Consider the following 13109-nt stretch of genomic DNA (forward strand, 5'->3'; position numbering starts at 1 on the left):
CTTGTACTTGTACTTTATCCTTTCACTTGGATCTTTGCTCTTTGCTGTTTCTTCTTTTGTTGCGCATGGATCCTTGTCCTTTATTCTTTCACTTTCTCTTGCACTTAAATTATTTTCTGTACTGCAAATCCTCACTTAACGTCCTCAACAGGATCTTAGAAATTGCGACGTTAAATGACATGTATAACGGAATTAGTTTTACCATTGACTAAGTGCCATAAACAAGAGTTATGACTTATATGCTCAGTTTCAAACCTCCAGCATTTAATTCCTACCTCACAGAATTAATTTTACGACTGATAAAGGAAATCCTACAGCGATAATTTAATGATTACAAATTAATTATCTTTCCTCAACAACGTTATAACGTTGTTAAATTGTTAGGTAAATAATTAATAATTATTATTTAATTAAAATAATTATTTACCTAAACATAAAATAATTATTTACCTAAACATATTTTCTATTATAAAAATTCAATTATAAATATTTATTTTTATCAAATATCCATAAAAATCATTATTAATCATTCGCAGAGAAGTTCAACGACTGCACCTTAATTTTTAATTTAATTTTACAGAAAAATGTATTATTTACATAATGGATTTATTTTATATGGAAATAAAATATTTTAATATTTAAATTGATTGTGACCCTATCAAATTTATATAAATGAAAAAAAATTTTAAATTAAAATTTTTCATACGCATCTAAGAGTCTAAGAAAGGTATGATAATATAGAATATCCATAAAGTACTTCTGCAATTTACAACTTCAATAACTTAAGTTCTGTAGAAAATAAAACATATTTGTAAAATGCAATTATAAAGTAATTTATTCTAATTTTTAATGCATTAATTATATTATTATTAATATTTAATACAGCGCCAATATCGGGAAGAGAGAATTAAGGAAGATTGAAGAGATTAAGGAAGGACGGACGGACAGACGGACGACAGTGAAAATCTATAGGTTCAGAAGGACGTCCGTCTGTCCGTCCGTCTTTCCTTAATCTCAAAAACGGAATTAAATGGATGAAAATCAAAACCAGATATGGAAAGCTTACAGGCCATACCCCAAATTAACTATATACGAAATTCCTGTCTGGAAATGAAGTCACGTGAATTTTTAAATTAAAATGTAATTAAAAATTGCATCCCGAAATCGTGATAATGTCACAAAATTTTTTAATATAAGGTCTTAAAATATTGTAGAGTTGATAACAAACGTAAAGAAAACCCGGAAAACTCTACGAGGTCAGCTTATGATTAGGCTCGAATCCACGACCAATTGTTCAACCAAGTGTTCAGTGGTTTTATCCACTCGGTCGCTGGTTTATCCACAGGATTTTTATAGATTTTCTGTATTTATTTTCTGTATGGAAGTTTTTCCTTCTTATTAATTCAAAATTTTCCAGTGAATCAAATTAATTCATTATAAATTAGAAATTAATTTTTCCCTAGAAAAAAAATTCCAAAAAGATAATTATAATGTTACTAAGCTATTATTCTACGGGAATATCCTAGTACCTTACCGATTGTCAGACGTTATTTAATTGAATTTTTTCAGTTTTAATAACTAATTTAATTTTAAATCAGACATTCACTAAATTCGTATCTAATTTTTACAAAATTCAAAATTGATTTGTTAAATACGAAATTTTATTAAAAAACATATTTTCTTAATTTTAAATTACGTCACATCGATGTAATTCTCTAAGATTAAATGTTATTAAAAGCTTTCGAATGAATTTTTTTTAACAATTTGAATTGTATAGAGATAAAATGAAAGGAAATTGAGCAAAATAACCTTACGTCGAATGTGTTTTACATCATCACGAACCATTTCTGATTTAGGACCTCCCTCGTGTGTTATCCTGTGTTAATCAATTTTGAAGATGCCCAAATGGCTAAAACCACCGAACATACTAGTAACTACCAGTGTTCAGTGGTCGTGGGTTCGCGCTTCGCCAAAAGGCTTGCCACGTGGAGTTTTCCGGCTTTCCTTCGCGTAGGAAACATCTAAATAGGGGCAAGTTTCCCATAAAAGTCCTTCATAAAATTCTCCATAGCAGATCTACGTGTCGCGTTGCCTTAACCAACTAAACCAAACCGTTCCATCTAGTTCATAGTCATCTTCTATCTCAATCTTTGTCATCATCTGAAGCGATTCGGTTAATCATCTTGAGTTTCTATTTGGTAGCCTCGTGGAGATGTATGTGACCAGCTTCTCGCAAGATCAGTGGCATATCCGGCATATCCAGGATTTTTATAATATGGGTGATGCTCAAGGCAGATTCAAGGGGATTAAGATACCCATGCAATGTTTTGGAGAATGTTACTCAATTACCTGAGAATTACTTTAGTTACCTAATTATATTTAGCGTCATTATATTTAATTTTATTTTAAAGTAACTGAACTGATTGCTCTGGTATCAATGTGGTAGTGATGCAGCCACAATAAGCACCCCCATAGATATGCATCTATGGAGTGTTATACATACTGTTTTACATTTACTAATATTTAATGGTGTCTTTATGTACAGGTACTGTACTTATGTTTTTGCCTTTCAAGTCTAGCGTTTTCAGGAGTTTCATATCATTATCAACTGTTCTCAGCTCACTGCAGGAAGGGCTTTTCAATAATCTTCCAACCACTGACTTCTTTACCAATTCATCTCTTATATTATCCAGTATAGTATATGGGGATGGAAAATTTATTTTTATCTGACAATTGCTAATGACCGAAGGAGGAATGGACCCTGTATAAAGAATTCTTATTTTTATATTTTCTAATCAGAAAATGTAATTGTTTTATAAAATAGGGTTACATCAGTAACACATTTACTTGATAAAAGTAAGTATTTTACTTCTTAAATAAAAATAGTTCTTTTTAAACGCATAAAAAATAAGTGTTCAATGACAGATTTAGAATTTTTCTCTGGTATTTATTATTGAAAAGATACAAGGCGCGATGCTCTTGGAGAAAATCAAATATACAAAATGTAAACAACATAAAAGATCAACATTTCTTTTACAATACACAATGAAGTAAATTATTCATGAATTGTGTTGCTTGTCCTAAATAATTCTAATTCTTTGACCAACTTAAAAAGAATTTGATTAATAATAAATATACGAATAAAATATTTTTAACGAATTAAATTTATTTATTAGTAAGAATATAAATCGTTTTTGTGAAATTATAGGTTACTACATGATTCATTCAAGACATTTCTCTAAGAAAAAAATAAAGAAAATTGGTACAATACTTTCTAAATTATATAAAAAATGTTTTGTTTGGTTTATTTGATTATGACAACGCGGCAAATGAGCGATCTACCTAGAGGGGTTCCTCTTGGATGGACCTTCATGGAAACTGGTTCCTATTTAGCTGTTAATAACGTGAAGAAAACCCGGGAAATTCCACGAGGCCAGCCCGTTGGCGAAATACCTCGCTACCAACTGCCAGTGCTCAATTGTTTCATCCACTCGGTTACTGGTGGGACTTATATATATATAGGCCTATATAAATATATATTAAAAAAGTAATTGCAGAATTTTAAAGAAATAAATTTAATTATTATCAATAAGAGAGAAAAGCTACGTTATGTACGGAAAGAACATTATTAACTGTTCTCAGGAACTTTATACAGGGACCATTCAAATATTACCTCAGTAGTATATGAAATAGAACAGAGATAGCCAATACATAGACCGCGGTCGACCGCAAAGGTTTTGAAAGTAGCCCGCAAAGCTAAAGTTGAACAATTTGCTTTCACTTAAGTTAATGTTTAAAAATCTTAATTCGATAATTTATTCTTACAATAATAGACTGTCTGTGCAACGTACCCATACTGTTTGTATTTATCCCGATGAACAATGCAAATGAATGTTAATGCATGCGCATATAAAAATCCTAAAATTGTTTGCCCATATTCATAGTCGCCCGCAGACTATATTTTAACAAAAAAAGAACCCCCTAAGGGATAAAAGTTTGGCCACACCTGAAATAGAAGGATTCGTTTGTATCTGACGATTGTTGTTGATGGAAGAGGAAAGGTAAGTCTTTGATGATAAAATATTGCAAATATCTTCAGTTAATATTTTATATACGTATCGATTATTTTCATTAGTAAAGCCAATTATAATTATTTATTCTATTATAAATTACAAATTTCAAACATAAATTATCTACTTTTTATTATTCTTTCCGCCATGTGAGCAGTAAGAAGGCAATTAATCATACTCACATGAGCTCGGCCAGACCCACAATGGGGCGACCGGGTGGATCGACATATCCGAGAAATTTCTTAGGTTTTTGGATCACCCGGAATCAGTTCTGGAATCCCCATAGAAGTAAACTAAGATCTTAACCACTTCGGACATTGGACCGTCAAAATCTTTCTGTTATGACACTATAATCACCTTTAAGCCTGTATAGACATCAGTATTAATAATACTGTATTTTATTTTATTTTAATTTTTTTATAGTAGTACTTATAGTATTTATTATATAGTACTTATAGTATAGTATTTTTATAGTAGTACAGTATTTATAGTAGACAATATTCTTAAGAAATAAAATAATGTGGTAATTTAATATGGTTTATTTGATTACCGCCAGGCAAAACGTAGGCGATCTATCTAGGGGGAATGACTCCGGGACGAGTTTTATGAAAAAATGACCCCTATGTAAATGTTACAAAGATGAAGAAAACCCAGAAAATTTTAGTCCTTTAGCGAGGCGCGAACCCACGGCCAGTGGTTTTTCTCCACTCCGACCCTATTAATGAGTTTGTGGTAATTCGAACATGGGTTACTACTAATTAAAATTGACAACGCTCTATGAAGAAAATTATTTCGTTTTTATGAGATATGTCAAAGAAACTAATTAATATAAAAAATCACTCTATGTGAGTCATACACATCATACGAAACCTGAAAGTTTTCAGAGTTTTTAAATAAAATTATCAATTATTACTAAACATATTCCTTGCAGTAAAAATTCGTAAAGTTTTAAGTATTTGTTTTGTTCTGTTCTGGTAAAACACCGTTGCCTTATTGCTGATTCTACAGGGAATTTAATGCAATTTGAAAAATCGATCAACAAATTAATTTCCTGAGCTTTTGATTGTGCACTAGTTGATAAACTTTCTTTCAGTAGGTAAACACTATTTTTTATTATTTTCTTCGTCAAACAAAGGAATGTAAAAATTTCTCATCAAACCCTGTATGAAATTCTTCATAAACAAAGAAGCCAAATTTTTAAAACTCTTTCCGTCTTGTGTCTTTTCAGCAAGTCCACAATCTGGTGTCTAATATAACCGGACAGACTGTCCCCCAAAATACTCATGGAGTTTTTCAACTCGTGTCAGATTCGATTCCGGGTTCCCAAAAGCGGTAGATTTGGTTTGGCTTGGTTTGGTTTTAATCGTATGCGATAGTCGACTCATGGGCGATCTGTCCAGTGTAGATGATTCATGGATGACTTTCATGGAAAACTGGCCCCTATGTAAGTGATATCTTTTGTTGCCTTTGCTTTCTACGTAAAGAAAATTTAGAAAATTCCACGTGGCCAGCATAATGAGGCCTACCGGTTCCGTTCCCTGAACACTGAGAGATCGGTCATAGGTTCGCGCCTCGCCAGGACGGGCTGGCCACGTGGAGTTTTCCGGGTTTTCTCCACGTCTGTAACAACTAAATAAGAGCCAGCTAATCTTAAAATACCTCCCGGAAGGCATCCGTCTAGGCCAGGGGTCGGCAACCTGAGGCTCGCGAGCCACATGCGGCTCTTTGGATGTGAAGCTGCAGCTCTTTAGTTCCATACGCAAATGTTATTTATTTTATCAAAAAAAAAAAAAAACATTTAAAAATCGTTCTGAATCGATTAACGAGGATTAGGCACTGATTCTATCTCTCAGCCACTTGTACTCGCTTTTCATCGCACCCCTCCCCCGTGACACGCGTCGTCACTGTCGTCAGTCCGTCGGAAGCTCTCGAATGACGCCGTCGTCGGATGTTTCTATTATCTAATTTGTTGTGAAAAACACTACTTATATATGAATAAATAGATATTTTTTCTTATGAATAGATAAATTAGTTTTTTTTAATCAAAAAACTTTATTTATGCGAGTACTATTTATTGTTGGCAAGAAAAAATTTTGTGGCTCTTTAAAAACTTTGAAATTTTGTAAATTGTAATTTTTGGCTCTTCCGACTCAAAAGGTTGCTGACCCCTGGTCTAGGCAGATCGCCTAAGTGTTGCGTTGCCGTAACTTAACCATTTAATCGCGCGGTAAACCCGCAGCCTACAGCTTTGAGAAATCCTAGTTTTAATCTGGTTCGGATTTTCGCAAAAAATATTGATCTACACAAAAAATAATATTTAATATACGTAAAATATAGCCTAAAGATTTTTTTCATCACATTTATATTATTAAGAAAATTCTGGATATTTTTAATTTTTGAGATGTAAAATTAAAATTTTACCATTCGATAATAGGAAAGAACTTCGTGATAATATATATTTTTAACGAATTAAATTTATTTATTAGTAAGAAAAATATAAACATTAATATATTTTATTGAACAATTTCAATAAGAAATTTTTATTTTCCTTTCTGGAATTTATTTATTTTTTTCTTATTTGAAGTCTATTGATTTGCACATTCGTCTTCTTATATTTTAATAAACTACTGTATAACGCAACTCAAATCTTTTAAAAATTATTTTAACATAAAAATAATTTATTAAAATAGTTTTGTTTTCAGTAACATATATAAAAGATAATATATGTAAATTTATATTCAACTACACTGCCTAAAAACAATTTCAATATATTTAAATGTATTTAATCCAGAAATCAATACTAATACTGTATAATACTGTAAATTCGATTTTAACGTCAATTGAATAACTTTGCTACGAAGATACTTCGTAAATTGTTTAACATAAATTTAACAAGTGTCTACCAGTGGATTTATAAAACTACACTAGAAGGAGGACCACCAGTGAATAAAACCACTGAACACTGTTAGTCGTGGGTTCGCGCGTGGACAACAGGCACGTGAAGTATTCCGGTTTTCTTCACGTTAGTAACACCCAAATAGGGGATAAATTTTCCTTAGAAAATCCTCCCTGGAATCCACTTCTCGTGTTGCCATAAACGAATCAAACAAACAAAACCACTAGTCGTGGGTTCGCACCTGACCAATGAGATGCCGCGTAGACTTATCTGAGTTTTGTTCGCCTAAATATGACCCAATTTTTTTATGGAAATTCTTTCCAGAAGGCCCTCCTCTAAGTCGATCGTCCGTGTGTTGAGTTGCTTTACCTCATTAATCCAAATTTAAGAATTTTTAAATTGTTTTCAACTGTAAATATATTAAATTTCACAGTTTGCCTTCATAAATAAATTTATTTTATGTTCGATAAATACATTATATATATATATATATAAAGAACAATTGGGAGATATTGCAAAATCAGCTTATTGGTAGTAGGAGTAAGCTGATTTTGCAATATCTCCCAATTGTTTTGAACAATGTTCTTAAGCTACAGTAACTAACAAAATCTTGTTCTATCACTTCATATATTATTTTTATCTTCTAGTTATGTTTCAGGAAAGGATATATTTATTTTCCATTTATCTGAAATATTTTCATTAAATTTATAACAAGAAAAATATGAATTGATGATGAAATATGTCGCAAGAAATTGAAAATTTAATCCATTTGTCTGTACTTTTTTTACTGTTCAAACCCATCTAATCACCTTACTAAGACCACATTATCTTAACGTGGGCCATCTGCCATAGGAGGGTGCCTCCCGAGAGAAATTTTATGGGAATTGACCCCCTATTTAGATGTTATTGATGCGAAGAAAATCCGGAAAACTCCACGTAGCCAGCTCGTTGGAGAGGCGCGAACCCACAAACAATGAGTGTTCGGTAGTTTTATAGCCTTAATTAAGCGAACATTTTCCAAACTATTCATACCATTTATCGACTTAGTTTAAGAATTACAGCTGTTACATTTGAAATAATTACTGTTTTCATAATTAATCCGATTCGGCGTCTTATAATTCGATTATTACGCTGTCATTCGTGTCTAAACTAAATTTCTGACTGACCGACCGACCGACCTGTAATTGTTCGTGACGGTATCATTGATCATTTTTTGACTATGAGATGTATTTTCCGACTGAAATCATTATATTGGGTTTTCTAATAGGTGATCCACACCTCTATACTCCTATATAATGACAACCCTGTTTTAATTACAGTACATATAAAAGTAATAAGATCTCAAAACGGTAGGGTGAAATCTCCAATGCATAATGCTACAAGAACAGAATATTTTATGATTATATTTCATATTTCATTCTTGATTTTCATAAAACAAAACAAATAAAAATCCTGATTACAAAATAATTTAATTATAGCTGATGACTCGTATTGCCCTAAGAGAATGGCTGAAAACACAATCTCCGCTGGATTACGTGTTACATAACTCAGCAAAGATCGAATTCGATGTCACAGCTTATCCTTTATTCCATCACCTACCTAATACCTCTTTGTTCCTTATAAATATGATATTAAGAATCTTCTGCGTGCCATACGAAATGAATGTAACTTTACATTTATTACTTCTATACAAGTTCGGACGTCCTTACTGTCGTATATGTAATATAATATATATTAAACTATTTATATTAAATACAAGATTATCAACACTTCTACGGACTATTTTTATGATCTCTTCACGTTACTCATAAATAAGCCCACCAGTGGCCGAGAGGATAAAGGCACTTGCTATTGGAAGTTGGTCGAGGGTTCGCGCCTGGCCGACGGTCTATATTTTCTGGCTTTTCTTTGCATTAGTAACACTTAAATAGAAACCAATTTATTTTTTATATTAAAATAATCCACCAACGTACAATACCACATAAAATTTCTACTGAATAGGAAATTAACGAAATTGCTTGGTCCCTAACAAAAGATATACATTATTATCATAAACTTGGATGGTTAGAGCTTTGTAAGATCATTCGTACCCTTCTTTATATTATTACAAAGTATAAAAATAAAATTACAACAGATAGAATAGACTGTAACAAGACGACCATCGATTCCCCAGAGACTACGGCGAATTTACTCGTTGGATATTTTGATTCTTTGAGAGGATTTGCAACAAGACCAAACTTCTTGCATCACACCGATGATAAGAGTATAAAAAAATAAGTTATAGTAATTTAAATTTATCAGTGAATATCGATTTTTATATCGAGTAAATTACGGAACATGAAACTATAATGCACTCGTCGAGTAATATTACACATATAAACTGCTTATCCTATTATAACTGATATAATTTCCACCCAGTTAATTATTTGATTAACAAATCTATAAAAGGTGGAACTTTCCTCGACTGTATCCATAACAAGTTTGTTATGGATACAGTCAGGGAAATTGCGCTATCGTTATAATCCCTATAATAGTCAAAATATTCGATAGAAGATTTTTATATATAATTTAGCCCGTTACCAGAGTGATGAAATGATCGGTAGTTTTCATCACTCTGGTAACTCCCGTTTTAACTTTACAGTTTCCATGAACCCATCAAAAGCATTTCAGTATATATTTAGATATCTTAATCTGTGTAAGTAATAATAACCTTGCAACTTTAGTATTTAAACAATAGGAAATATTTTGTAATTGATTCTTGCTTGTCACGGTCTTTTTCTGTAGAATAAGACCTTCGGGGCTCGCTTTACTTTACAATATTCTTATTAATGATGCAGTAGTGCGTAGACAAACATTAATACTCTACTCTGACCGTATTCTTGATAACCCACCGAACTCTAGTGTATTTAATTCTAGAAACGTATACAATTTTTAACATTTACGGCTTAGATGATATATATTTACAATATATATCATCTAAGTTTATATTATTTTCAAAGATACTGTCTCATCGTACACGAGTAAGTAGAAAACAAGTAGAGGCATTAATAGTTCAATGCCTTTAGGCTACTTTATAAGACACAGATTACTTATAAAGTAATCTGTGTCTTATAAAGTAACACTGTGGCACCCATGTAACACTGTAATGTAACACTGTGGCACCCATGGAAGGGGTAGTTCCTTAATACCTTGGTTAATTAATTACAGTAGACCCCCCTATAACACTGTAGATAATTCCGTGTTATAAGAATTCCATGTTGTACGAGTCACTTAGATTTTACAAATACGTGTGCCGGGCTGTGAACGGCTCACGTATTTGTAAAATCTAAGTGACTCGTACAACATGGAATTCATATAACACGGACTTATCTACAGTGTTATAGGGGGTCTACTGTGGGTCTACTGTAATATCGTCAAGCCAATACAAATCGTAAATCTCTCGAGTCATATCTCTCCATTAGGTTTAATTAATTCGGATGACGGTTTATTAAAAATAAAGAGCATACCAAATCAAAATCACCAATCAAGGAAGGCCAAGTTGGCATTCTTCAGTGATTAAAAGTTGCTTGTAGACTAACTTCCTTTCTGGAGATCCGAAATGACCATCCAAACAAGTAAATAGTAATAAACCTCATTGAAAACTTTGACGTTCAAACAACAAAGTTTAATACTTCCAATTAATCTATTAATTAATTGAATTCTTTAAACAGGCAACAAGTTGGTTGGCTGAGATACCGCAACGCAACACATGGACGATCTGCCAAGTGGAGATGCCACCCGGGAGGACTTTCTCTGAAAAACTAGCCTCTATAGGGCATCTAAGAACACGAAAAAACGTGGAAAATTCCATGCCAGCTTGTTGTTGAGACACGAATCCACATACAATTACTAGTGTTCGATGGTTTTATTCACTCGCCCATTGGAGGGCACTCCAAACATCCAATTGGTGAAACTATCAGGAAATCGAACATTTTAAAATGTGCAGGATTAAACATTAGAGATTTTTAATTTAAATTATTCTGTTTATAGCTAAATATATATGATGATCTATTTAGAGAAAATAACTTGAAAGCTGTTTCTTAGGATTGGATTGTTAGAATAAGGCAATGCAACACGTAGGGGATCTACATGGTAGAATGCCTCCCGGGAGGATATTTTATAGAAAACAGGCCCTTGTTTAGGTGTTAGATACGTGAAGAAAACCCGGAAAGCTCCACGTGACCGTCTCGTTGACAGGCTCGAACCCACGACCAGCGTTCAGTGGTTTTTTATCCACTTTACAATTAGTGGGCAAAGTCGTACGAAGTTCAAATTTTGCCACAACGGTGAAATAAGGTGAGAGTTTCAATGGAAAGTTTCGTCATGTGACAAACGTAAAAAAGACACTGTTCTTGGAGTTGACTCTGCCGCAGGACCACCTTTCTAAAGACTCGTGATTGATCCTATTTCTTAAAATGTGTGAAACCAACACTACGTAATCGTATTTAGGCGCCTTCCTAAAACCATTAACACGATAAAACTCGAGTTTAACAGATCTGAAACTTTGTACACCAAAATACACGTATAGTGCGTTGCTCCATGGTCGTGCAATTCTCATTTTTGCACTTTTATCACGTAACAAAAATAACCAATGAAGTTCCCGTCTTCTTCGTATTGGAAAAATTTGAACTTCATACAAATATTATGTTTATTATGACAAATTTCAAATTATCCGCCCCGTAAGGAATTATTCTGTACATTTGATCAATATGATGAAAATTCTGAAGTATTTTACTCGTATTTTATTTCATATAAATATCCACTATCGATCTCAAGTAGACTTGAAAAATTCTCTTCCTAAATGTAGGTTTAAAAATCGGGCAAAAATAGATTGTCCACCAGTGGCCAGGTGGATAAAACCACTGAATATTGTTAGTTGATCGCGGTTTCGCGCCTGGCCACGAGTTTTCGAGAACGTGAAGAAAACCCGAAAAACTGCAGGTGATCAGCCGGTTGAGAGGGCACGAATCCACGACTAACTACAAGTGTACAGTAGTGTTATCCACTCCGTTACTGGTGAGCCAAGACGCCCGAAAGAGGCTATCAGAATAAAAATAAAATGCCAAAAGACACCGCAGAATGCCATGTTTTTATGCTAAGGAATGCTCGAAATTATTTTTAGTAACAATCAAATTATAATTTTTATTTAATACAGTTATTCGGTGTTTTCAAGTATACGTAATTTCTTCCATATAATTTATTGCTTTATTGAAATATAAACGTACAGAAGATGATCGCATGAAAAATGAATTTAATTTAATGCTAATTTATTATATTTTCTTCGAACAAATTTATCAATTCTCGCGTTAGAGATTAATATTTCTTTATATAGCAAAGAATTTATCTTTTGTACAAATTTATTAGTACTGGACAATGATTAATATTGTAAATATTTACAAAGTTAGTTATTTTATGAGGATGGAAACAGGAAAAAACTCGTTTAGTGAATAGCACACATTCTCTATTGGAAAGTAAACAACTATTAGCATTAATGGATTGGCTTTTCTTTGTTTGTTTTATATCTGTTCTGATAAAACGTTAAATATGTAAGCTTATTGTATTTATTAAAATCTTGTATAAATCTATGAAAATATTTTTTAAAACACTTTAATAAATGAACCTCCCAAAAATCTCTCACCAAACAAATTGAAAGAAAATCAAATGTTTTGGAGGTTTGCTTTTGATTTTGGGCCGCATAAATTAACTTTTGAAACAATTTAATCTTCCTTCCCTTTTTCTTTTAGTTCCAGTTTTGTAAGCTCATAAATAAATTACAGTAACAAAAACTATGAAAATGGTCTTCTCACGCAATTACCCACTCGTAGTGGAGGGTTCGCGCCTCTCCAACGGGCTGGCCACGTGTTTTCTGGATTTTCTTTAGGTTTGCTGACATCTAAATAGGAACTAGCTTCCTATAAAAAGTATTCTGCTGAATGGCAACCCTGTGTTGCGTTGCATCCAACCAAACCAAAGCAACCAATCTTAAAGAACTTCATTAAAATAAAGTTTATATTGGTGTACCCGTTTCATGATCAACTTCTATTCTCCAGACACTAAGAGGGTTTTTAGTATGCCCTGTATGGGTTTTGCCAACTCATAATTTA

General features: G+C 32.6%; 1 protein-coding gene across 1 annotated transcript in view; it reads right to left on the reverse strand.

Annotated features, from left to right (window-relative positions):
- Positions 1–4369, reverse strand: part of LOC111625244 — a 211495-nt gene extending 207126 nt beyond the window's left edge. The window contains exon 1 of the mRNA XM_023368340.1: positions 4253–4369. Within this exon, the coding sequence (XP_023224108.1) occupies positions 4253–4298 (46 nt within the window). The 5' untranslated portion in view covers positions 4299–4369. The remainder of the gene's footprint in view (positions 1–4252) is intronic.
- Positions 4370–13109: the final 8740 nt, after the last annotated feature.

This window comes from Centruroides sculpturatus, unplaced genomic scaffold (assembly GCF_000671375.1).
Source record: "Centruroides sculpturatus isolate CEXI.00-Female unplaced genomic scaffold, Cexi_2.0 scaffold317, whole genome shotgun sequence".
NCBI lineage: Eukaryota > Metazoa > Arthropoda > Arachnida > Scorpiones > Buthidae > Centruroides > Centruroides sculpturatus.